Source organism: Canis lupus, chromosome 12, assembly GCF_048164855.1.
Source record: "Canis lupus baileyi chromosome 12, mCanLup2.hap1, whole genome shotgun sequence".
NCBI lineage: Eukaryota > Metazoa > Chordata > Mammalia > Carnivora > Canidae > Canis > Canis lupus.
Window position 1 is genome coordinate 2675229 of NC_132849.1, and position 11280 is coordinate 2686508.

Below are 11280 nucleotides of genomic sequence, written 5' to 3' on the forward strand. Positions count from 1 at the left end.
TAGTCCTTGGGCTTAATGGGAACTGATGGTTTGTGGTGCAGTATACATATGTGTGAGTATTGTGGGTGTATGCACACACACTCACATGTCCCTGCGATCTTAAGATTTTCTTCATGTGGTCTATTTCATCATACTCATTTTAAGCTTACAGTTTACATAAGGTTTTCTGCTTTATTGTTAATTTAAAAAGACTTTGGCAGACTTTAAACATCTTTTTTTTTTTTTTTTTTTGGTATAGTTTTGCAAATTAAGGAATTCTGGACTCAAACTTTTGGAGCCATATATGAAAGGTGGAAGAAAGGTTTTGAGGGCTGTCATTTAGTCAGTCAGGCACTGTCTGTAATATGCAAAATACTATATAATACACCGTTTACTAGTGTAGGTGCCATTTAGTTCAAATCCCACGAGTCAGGGAATAACGAGAACATCTACATCATTGTGTTTTGTTTTGATTAGTTAGGGGCATGAATGAGAATGTAACTTACTTTCAAAAATAGTTTAAGATTTAATAGATTGAGGAAGTCAATATATACTCAAGTCATTGTGGTTCTTTTAGAAGACTGGGGAGATCTTTAATATATTAGTCTGATGGGGATCCCTGGGTGGCGCAGCGGTTTGGCGCCTGCCTTTGGCCCAGGGCGCGATCCTGGAGACCCGGGATCGAATCCCACATCGGGCTCCCGGTGCATGGAGCCTGCTTCTCCCTCTGCCTGTGTCTCTGCCCCTCTCTCTCTCTCTGTGTGTGACTATCATAAATAAATAAAAATTAAAAAATATATATATATATTAGTCTGATGGCATGTTATATATTTTCTCAAGGTTTATATCAAATTTGAGAAAATAATTCAAAGTTTAGAGTGTATTCAGTAATATCAATTAGCTGGGTCGAATAAACATCACATGCCCCAGAAGTAGTTGACATTTTTATGGTAATAACATTTTGCCCTCCTGACAACCATAAGTACTTTCGTACTTTAAATGTTTAGCCAAAAAACGGGAATGATTTATATTAATGAGTGTAGCATATTTTCTGATCATTAATAATAAAACTTATTTCTTTAAAGATATGCTCCGCTTCGGTAATTTCTAAAGGAAACCACTGTGTGTCATCTGAGATTATACTCTTGTTTCTAAGTAAATTGTAATTTTAAAAGGTTGATTTCTCAAAGAATAGTGTTCTTAGTTTCGAAATAGCCTCATGTTAAGCGTGAAGTGAATTGGCTTTCTTAAATGGTTCTGCTTAAACAACATTTGTTATAAAATAGCAAGGTTTTTGCAATGAAGCACAAGACTTCAAATATTAAGGAACTAGAGGAGGTTATTCCTAGAACTTTGGGGGCATATATACACCATCTCCAGAGGAGACAAGGATTCTGTACTGTTAGGATTAAATTTGAAAAGTATGAAAATACAAAGCAAGGAAATTTAAAAAGGAATGTGCTTTGCACATTTTTTTTTCATTTTATCTAAACTTTGTGAGAGAAATGGATTTTCCATTTTAATATGGAGTTGTAAAGTGTACTTTAACACTGTCTCTTGTCTTGATTTAGTAACTCTTGGTTAAACTGTATCTATAACATGTCATTTAGAAACTAGTACAGCGCAAGAGTAAATTTAGCATTTCTCTGAGATGTAATATGCGTGGGGAATTATCTCACATTCGTTGTTTTCTGACAAAGTCCCTGGCAAAAGGATGAGTGTGGAACCTTCCTAGCTTTCTCCTTTTTGTCTTGTATGAGCTAAGGGGAACTCAGCCAAAGCCAGCATCAACACCTGGATGACTTAAGTTCTTTCTGGCAGTGATTGTCTTTAATCTTTGATTTGGGGCTTTTAGTATTTTCTTCTCCTTGCAGATTCCATTAAAGATTACAACAAAATTAACTCTTTAAAATACGGTTCCTAATCCTAGGCTTTTCTTGAGAGAATTAGGGGATTTCTTATTGGAATCTTATTCTTGCTTAGTGTTCACATAGTATGTAGCAATCAGTGCATTCCTGCTTCTAGGACAGTCTTTATTTAGTTCCACCTATTTCTTGGCCTAGCTGGTCAACTGTTTCTTAATTACAATTCTTTTTTCTTTTTTCTTCTTCTTCTTCTCCTCCTTCTTCTTTCTTCTTTCTTCTTCTTCTTTTTTTTTTTTTCCTGCAAAGAGAAAAGTTTTCCATTGAATTTGAACTTTGTAGTTTCACAGTAGTAAAGGAAGTTGAACTTTGGACCTCTGATGAAATTGTTTCATGATCTAGTCCTGTAACCAGAATTGGTTTCTTTGATTTTTTTTTTCAGAGCATATTTTTAAGCAGTTTCTTTTCTGATTAATGATAGGAGTAGTTAATTTTGTTCTAAAATTCTCTAGACTATGAATGTTCACCTCTTCATATATTTATTTATTTATTTATTTATTTATTTATTTATTTATTTATTTATTTATTTATGATTTCTATTTATTTATTTATTCATTCGAGACACAGGGAGAGAGAGAGGCAGAGACACAGGCAGAGGGAGAAGCAGGCTCCAGTAGGAGCCTGATGTGGGACTAGATCACCGGTCTCCAGGATCAGGCCCTGGGCTGAAGGGGGTGCTAAACCGCTGAGCCACCTGGGCTGCCCACTTCATATACTTTTAAACACATATTTCAGTGCTTGCTTATGATGTGGATTTTACTACAGAGATTTAAATATAGATAGATTACATGGAACCATTGTCTACTGTTTTTATGCACGCACTGCTTTCGACTACCTTAAATCGGCTACTGTGTCTAGAGATGAAAATCATGAGAAACAATGTTATCATTTAAGCAAAAACTAATTTGAAATAGATCTTGTGGAAATGCCAGTTAATTTTAGGTCAGAGTTTGCCTTTGACTCTTTGAGACATCTGTCTTATAGGGGAATTTTGTTAAAAACAGCACATTCCTAGAAATCCATTCCCCATTGGTGAAGAAACATTACTAGAAGCTTTTAAGTAAGGGTGTCTGTGTTATGCCAATGATGAATAACTTTACCTCTTTCTTTTAACTTTGGGATTTTTTTTTTCTTTTGGGGTTTATTGGGTAATTTGGGACTTGTGAGTTTTGTTTAGGTGGTTGTCATATTTGTTTTTTTTTTTTTAAAGATTTTATTTATTTATTCATGAGAGACACAGGGGGAGAGAGAGGCAGAGACACAGGCAGAGGGAGAAGCAGGCTCCATGCAGGGAGCCCAATGAGGGACTCGATCCGGGGACTCCAGGATCACGCCCTGGGCCGAAGGCAGGCACTAAACCACTGAGCCACCCAGGGATCCCCTGGTTGTCATATTTAAAGACGGGAAGGGTGGGAGAAACTAGCTAGCCTGGTTGGTTTCCAAATCAAAAAACTTTGTTTTTTAACAATAGAAACTAAAGATTGGGTGAGGCAGCCTCTTTGTTAGAGAAACAGCATTAAATTTTGATAAACCTGAAGTTGGAAACTTTCCTGTCCTCTCAAAATTTGGTAGCAATTTTTTTTCGCATCTAAAATTGGCCTCAAAATAACTCCAGTAACTTCAGCTTCTGGACCCTATTCCATCCAATTCATGTGAATGATGAACTTATGCCATAGAGGCAGAAGAAACACTTAATATTTGGCTCTTTTCAGTTTTCAGACCATTTTTATTTTATTCAGTTTAATACTAAGACTGATTTTCATGGAACATAACTGTGTTCCTGGGGAATAGAAATTGTTTCTCCTCTGAGATTCTGGGATGTACTTGATAAAACCTCTTATTATAAGAGACAGATTTCAGTGTGTGTGTGTGTGTGTGTTTCCTGGTCTCTAATTTGTGTAAATTGATGGTAAAACAAATCTACCTTTGCTCCAGTATCTGACTTGTGAAGTCAGTGCATAATCTTCTCAGATGAATAGTTTCTTTACTATGTAACCTCCAAGTGCTGTATAAATTTTGTGAGCATTTAGGAGTTTGGAGAGTATGCTATAGGAGAATTTCAGTTTTATGATCCACTACAGTATTAGGTACCAATTTCAAACTCTGCCAATTCCTAGGTCAGATTTTTGTTGTTTAGGGTTTGACAAAGGATAAGTGTTTTGGTATTGGAGACTAAAACTGTGACCCTTTTAACTAATTAATCGTTTTGTTTCTCTTCTGAATTTTTGAGAAATAATTTCCTTGCAGTACTGCACCTTGGCAGAGAGAATGAATGTCCTTTATTTAAAACTGCTCTTAAGGGTAACATTTTCTATATCTCAGGGGCTAGTCTTATGAGAGACTTGTTTGTGGGGAAGAGTTGCTCTTCTCCTTGAACGGATATTACTCAGAATGTTCCCCCCCGCCCCCCCCCCAAAAAAAGTGCTTATTTTACTTTATAAAGAGAAAACAAAAGTTTGATTACTGGCACACATTCCTTCCTTTAACAGCCATTTGGTGGTGTACCCATGTCAGCTAGCGCCGGTGATATAAAAACATGAGATAAATAAATGAATGAGAAACGATCTCTGACTTCCAGAAGTCACACTTTAATGGGAGCTTAAGGTTTCATTGGTAAAGAATCCCTGTAGTAAGGGTTTTACCTTTTTTACTCTTCTCCTGGTACTTTAGTGTAAAACTCTTTAGGTAAGTCTGAGTATGAATTTTGGTGGGAGCTGGACTGATTAATTGGTTGCCAAGCACCCTGTTCTAAAAAGTGACGTGGGGTCACATCTCACAGAGGATTTGGGTTCTCAAGTCATTACAAAAAGAGGGTAACCAAATATAAACACAATTATCCTTTGACAAGCCCTTAGTTAAATTGCCCTCAAAATACATTGTGTCTGTGTTTATACTCACAATGTATTTTATACACTGGTTTGTACCATTTGTAGAACAAGTACTATATACCTCTTTTCTGCCCACCTTGGAACCAGTTGCCATGTTTCAGTTGAACACCAGATGAAACAGTTTGCTTGCAGGGAAGAGTTAGGTTTTTGTTTTTGTTTTAATAAAAAACCTATCTCTTAATTTTAAAAATTATCCTCATCTGGGTGTGCAGAGTGAATTTGTAGAAGGTAAATGTGTACATGAGGCGAGAGAGAGTGAGAGCTTTCATCCCTTTGTGTGTCTTGTTAGGGTCCTTGCCTCATGCCTTTACCTGGGGAGAGAATTGTGAAGAATTTTGAACGTAGCTTGGCTTTGAAAGATAGCTAGGTTTTGGTTTAGTGAAACTAGTATCCTCTCAGTAGTATGTAAGAAGCAGAGGAGGAGAAAAAGATGAGGCAAGAATATTCGATATAGATAGGTCTACGGTATAGTCAGTCTCAATAGTGAACGTGTGTAAAACCTTATTTTTTTATAAATGCACAAAATTCACATTATAGAATAATTAGAAAATGGAGAATCATATTAATTGTTTAAATATGTAAGCAGTTCTAATATGAATTGTCTCATAAGTTTTTTTTTAATTGGAACTTGAAATTTTTTTTTTTTCTTCTAGAAATAGTGCTGGCGAAGTGCTTAATGCTATTTCTACCTTCAGCCTTCCTCAACTCATAATGTAATGAGTATTTTTATTTAACCCATAATGTAGCTGAAATGTTACTAGTAGTACTGTGCTTTATGATAATAGGCTTTCTTGTGTTGCCTTGGAAGCCTAGCCAATTTTATAGGAAAATGCAATTTGCATTTGAGGTGAATAAAAGAGAACTGGAAATAAATTTCCACCTTAACTTCCCCTTTTCCTTTGTTATAGTCACTGTTGACTGACTTCCAGAGAAAAGGGTTGCACCATTATACCTCCATCCAATCCCCTCCTCCCCCCACCGCCAACCTTTGCACTGTGTCCCCATGCAGCTACACGGCAGTGGTTCCCAGGAGCAGTTCTGCATCTCTCCCCCAATTTCAGTCACCCCATCATGGCCAGGGGATCATGGACTACATTTTGAGGACTGTCATTTGACTTGTGACATATTTAAATAGCTGAGAAAGGACAGACTGTGCTCAAATTGTAAGGTACCTTGTTTTAGTAATACTTGTGCTGGAGATACTGTTTTAGAGACTCAGTAAGAAATAAAGAGGGTTAAACTGTTTGCTATAATGTATTTGGAGTTTATAAAAATATTATGGAATGCAGATTGGAAGGAAAATTTGCTTCAGATTTATTAAAATTAGCATCTATTTTATTTGGAGGATGTCCTTGTCTTGGGTATGTATTATGAACAGTAGCTGATCTACTTAATTAAAACTTTCTAGCATCTTAGGCTCTTTGTTATTTTATTTTATTTTTTTTTAGATAATTTTAAACACATAATTGTTTTTCTTGCTTTCAGGAAGTTTGTGAATGAATACCCTGTTTCTCATTGTTGTTCTGATTGGGAAGTACATGTGACTCTGAAAAATATTTTTTTCTTTTTTAAAGAATTTATTTGAGAGAGAGAGAGAGAGAGTGCAAACAGGGGGAGGGGCAGGTGGAAAGGGAGAGAATCTTAAGCTGACTTCTTGCTGAGCCCAATGCTGAGCTCTGAGCTTGATCTTACAACCCTGGGGATCATGACCTGAGCTGAAATCAGTCGACTTGGACGCTTAACTGACTGAGCCACCTAGCCCTCCCTGCATTCTCCCCACCCCCCCCAGAGAAATGGAGTTTTACTACACATGATGACATTTCACAGAAGTAGTTTTGTGGAATGAAAATACTCTGAAAGGGAGGGTAAAGGGAAGTATTTATTAATAAATAATTTATTTCTGATCTTCATCAAATAGAATGAAGTGAAGTTGTCTTTTTTCCCCTCTAATAAAATGACTTAAAAAATCCCCTTTAAATGGAGCAGCCCTAGAGATCTTTTACTCTTTGGATGTGGTTATCCATTTTGCAACAGGTATCTATTGATATGTAGGTCAGATCTCATCAGGAAGGGAAAAAAGAAACCCTAATTCACATGTCAGTTTCTGTGTTTGTAAGAGTTCTGTAGCAAGTGACAGGAACTACTGAGGTTAATCTAGGCTGAGGAATGTATTGGCTTACATACATGAAAACCCATACCTAGGGCTGTAACAGCTAAATTCATGCAATCAAGTGATGGTCATTGGGACTTTCACTTGGCTCTTTTCCTCTGCGTTGGCTTTTTCTTCAGCTCAGTCCTCAGTGTAGCAAGAAAGGTGGCCCTGAGCCCCCAAGTCATACAGAGTCCTTAAAGCTTCTCATCTTTGTCCTGGAGTCCAATAACGAATTTCACTCAGGGACTTTGTGCCCATCTTTTGGACCAGTTGTAGAGAGAAGGCAATGAGGTACCGTGATTGGCCAGGCCTGTGTGGCATGTCTACTCTTGCGGTTAGGTGTAGAAAGTGCAGTGTCTGCACTGTCTTAGAACCTCAGGAGACAAGGGATGAGTAGTTCCTTAAAAGATGGGATGCTGGGGAGATAACACTACAGGAAATGGCCTCTTTTTAAAACATTAATCTCTCCTACTTTGAAGCCAACAGGAGTGCACAGTTGTTATAAAGCTGTCATTTTTTAAAAACCAGGTATTGATTATAGACCAAAGGCACTGATTTTACTCAGTTTACTTAAATATTATAATTTTTGAAGTTTTTAACCTAAAAGCTGCTTTGATCTAAATTTTTTTCTTTAAGATATCAACATCTTGGGCTGCCTGGGTAGCTCAGTTGGTTAAGCATCCGACTCTTGATATCCGCTCAGGTCTTGATCTCAAGGTCATGAGATCTAGTTCTACATCAGACTCTTTACTCAGCAGGGAATCTGCTTGAGACTCTGTCTCCTTCTCCCTCTGTCCCTCCTCTGCCCCCCGACGTGTATGAGCCTGTGCTTTCTCTCCCCTAGATTTAAAAAAAAAAAAAATCTTAAAAAAAAGATGTCAACATCTCAGTTTTTTAATGTGTACAGCTAAAAAGTACTTTTTCAAATTTTTTTTAACATTAAGATTCTGTTAATCAGTGCTGCTTGTTCTTAGGTAGATCTGATACTTTGGAGGATCAATCAGTTAATTATCTTTGGCATTGAGAAAATTATTATTAACCTAGTTAATGCAATTTTTTAAACCTCATTGTACCATTTTGAAGATGAAATTCTAAAATAATTGCTTTCCAGGATTTTTGGCTATTTATTTATTTATTTATTTACCTACTTACTTACTTACTTACCTACCTACCTTTTATTTCTTTAAATAGGCTGCATGATGGGGTGTAGAGCTCAGGACCCTGAGATCAAGACCAGATCTAAGATCGAGAGTCTGGTGATTCAACTGAGCCACCCAGGTGCCCCCAGGATGTTTTGCTTTTAAGACAATAGCCTTTTTAAATATAACTTGAGGCTACATTTTTATTGTATTATTGCTACGCATTCTATAATAATACCTTTTAACTATGATCTCATAGAAGTCAAACATTAAGAAACTACTTCATTGACTCTTTGAAACACTGCATAAGTGTGTAATGTGGTTTTTGTTTAATCACCTAAAAAAGTCACTTGGCAGACACAGTAGGCTAAAATCTGACCCCCTTTGTTTTTTTCTGCCTCTACCAGGGCTAGGTATTTGGAGTAGAGGTGGGAGGTCAAAAAAAAGGGGTGGGTACCTGAATATCTTTTCATACTATTTTTATATTCTTGATTACCATATGAGTATATTCAACTCTGGTATCGGGAAAGTGATTTGAATATCAACCTTCAGTTTATGTATCATGTGCATGGTAGGAGTTTTGCAGTTTGGCTCAGTGTTGTCTGGTAGTTTGTATCTTTAGTGAATATTAAATATTATTAAATTATTGGTAAATACGCTATTGTATATCAAAACCAACATTCATGGTATTGGGTAAGAGTATTGGGTATGATTCATCAAAAATCATAGTGTGACTTTGTATTTTGAGATTAGTGTATGTCTGTCTTGGATGTCTTTAGGTTGTATTTGGAAAATCACTGCTTCTATTGCAGAAGCCTATTGCTAGGGTTCTCCAGTATCAATTCTATATATTGATTAATGAAGTCATGAAATCTGTTAAAATAATACAATTTCCTTATCTCTGCTCACAGAACTATATCTAACCTACTTCTATAGCTTTGGGCAGAAGAACATTTTGTTAAAATATTATTAATTTTAGCTAAGGATACTTTTCACTTGTTTCAGTGTTTACAGTTAGAATGTCCGTACTACTTAAAAATTTAATTTCCTTTTAATAGAGTTAGAATTGCTAACTAGAGCCATCTCATAGTGAAATGCTGGTGGATGAAATGATACATCAACCTTCCCTTGGTTTGTGACTCTTAAGTCAGCGGCCTTGCTTTGAATCTAATAGGAATATTCTGACTTGGGGACTTATCATTAAAATGCTAGCTGCCATTTCCTGAGTAATAATCGTATGTCCATACATTATACACCTGTCTCATTTGTTTCATAAGGATGTGTATTTTGGCACACATGTATTCCTGTAAAAAATTTTATATTTGTGATTCTCCATGAGTCAGACATTATCCTCTCCCTTTTATCCATGAGAAAACTAAGGTCCAGAAAGATGAACACAGCAAAGGTCTCAGACTCAACAAGTACTGTGAACTAAAGCAGTTTCAAGTCTTCCTTCTTCACTTTCCAAATAGAATATTATTTCATTGTGTCTGAAAAATCTGCCTTACTTCCTTTTCCTCTGTTAAAAGGAAAAAAAAAAAAACAAAAACCCCACAATTCTGAATTGTTTGAGTGGGTGTTAAAGGCAGTGAAACATTGGGCAGCTACTTAAAATAAAAGCTGCATTGCTTGGTTCTGTTTCTTTCTTTTTTTTTTTTTTTTAAAGCAATTTTCTTTATTTATTTATGATAGAGAGAGAGAGAGGCAGAGACATAGGCAGAGGGAGAAGCAGGCTCCATGCACTGGGAGCCTGACGTGGGACTCGATCCTGGGTCTCTAGGATCCCACCCTGGGCCAAAGGCAGGCGCCAAACCGCTGCACCACCCAGGGATCCCCCTTTGTTCTGTTTCTAAACAAGTTTGTGGTCTTGCAGTTTAATCTGTATAGCTAAACTGCACAATGAAGTAGTTATTCCCAAGAATTACCAATCAACCAGAAAGTTAGCATTAATTCTTGCTACCTTTTGTAAGATCATAATTTTAGCAGTTCTCTGTAAAAGCCCGGATACTCTTAGGATAAACAGACTTGTGAAAATTGTATACTTGATACTGCAAATAATATCTGGTTCTCATGTTTCCTGTCCACTCACTCTATAATTCACTCATCAGGAAGGTGTTTGTTCGTACACTTATCTTGAGGCTGGTGGCCTAAAAAATGTTCTGAAGAATGGAACAATGAATAAATTTGGGAACTAGGAATGTTTTATAAGTATGCAGACCTGGGCACCGGGTGGCTCAGTTGGTTAAGCGCCTGCCTTCGGCTTAGGTCGTGATCCCAGGGTCCTGGGGTCGAGTCCCTGCATGGGACTCCCCACTCAGCGGGAGTCTGCTTCTCCCCCCTTCTCCCCCCGCCCCCCCACTGCTCCTCCTACTTGTACTCTCTCTCTCTTGATGGCTCTCTCTATCTCAAAGAAATAAGTAAAAATCTTTAAAATAAAATAAATAAGTATGAGACTATTCAAAGTATACTTTGCTTTTAAATAAAATTTAGCGGGGCAGCCCGGGTGGCTCAGTGGTTTAGCACCGCCTTCAGTCCAGGGTGTGATCCTGGAGACCCGGGATCGAGTCCCACATCAGGCTCCCTGCATGGAGCCTGCTTCTCCCTCTGCCTGTGACTCTGCCTCTCTCTCTCTCTCTCTCTCTGTGTCTCTCATGAATAAATAAAATCTTTAAACAAATAAAATAAAATTTAGCCAAGCTAGGTAGAAGTAGATCATGTTCAAGTAGATCTCTTTTCTTTCGGGTTTCAAGTACTGTGCAGTAAGGTGGTCCCATCAAAGAGGCCATTAAAGCAGGTTGTGGAGTTTAGGCACCTCTTATTCTTTAAGTGTTCATGCTGTTATGTTTTCTGTTTCGGCTTGAAGTCAGTCATTCAACTGGAAGGAACCATGGCAATCCAACTAAGACCCTGAGTCTGCAAATAAATAAATTGAGGCTTAGCAATGGCAGGTGACTCTGCTCAGAGTCCCTAGCACAAAGCTGGCTGAGTGTGGACTGGAATTCTGGTTGTTCTTGTTTTGGTTTCTGGCGTAAGATTTTCTGTGGGAAACTGTAGTGAAATTGGTGAAAAAAGAAGTAGCCTGTTAAACATATTCTGTCTCTTTACGAAATCTGCATTGCTTTGCCATTAAGTATCACAGGTGGGCCTCAGCCTGCTGGGCCATCAGCATGCGTGAGCATTGTTGGCAACAGTTGTAATCC

General features: G+C 37.4%; 1 protein-coding gene and 1 long non-coding RNA gene across 6 annotated transcripts in view; one reads left to right on the forward strand and one right to left on the reverse strand.

Moving 5' to 3' along the window:
* LOC140600616 (uncharacterized) overlaps positions 1-11280 on the reverse strand; it is a 487558-nt gene that overhangs the window by 92306 nt on the left and 383972 nt on the right. The gene's annotated exons all lie outside the window — the stretch shown is intronic.
* Positions 1-11280, forward strand: part of MAGI3 (membrane associated guanylate kinase, WW and PDZ domain containing 3) — a 236323-nt gene that overhangs the window by 1526 nt on the left and 223517 nt on the right. Inside the window, exon 1 of one of the 5 annotated variants that reach the window (XM_072769093.1) lies at positions 1-52. The exons of the other annotated variants lie outside the window; for them this stretch is intronic. Coding sequence (XP_072625194.1) covers positions 16-52 — 37 coding nt within the window. The 5' untranslated portion in view covers positions 1-15. The remainder of the gene's footprint in view (positions 53-11280) is intronic. 5 annotated transcript variants of the gene reach the window in all.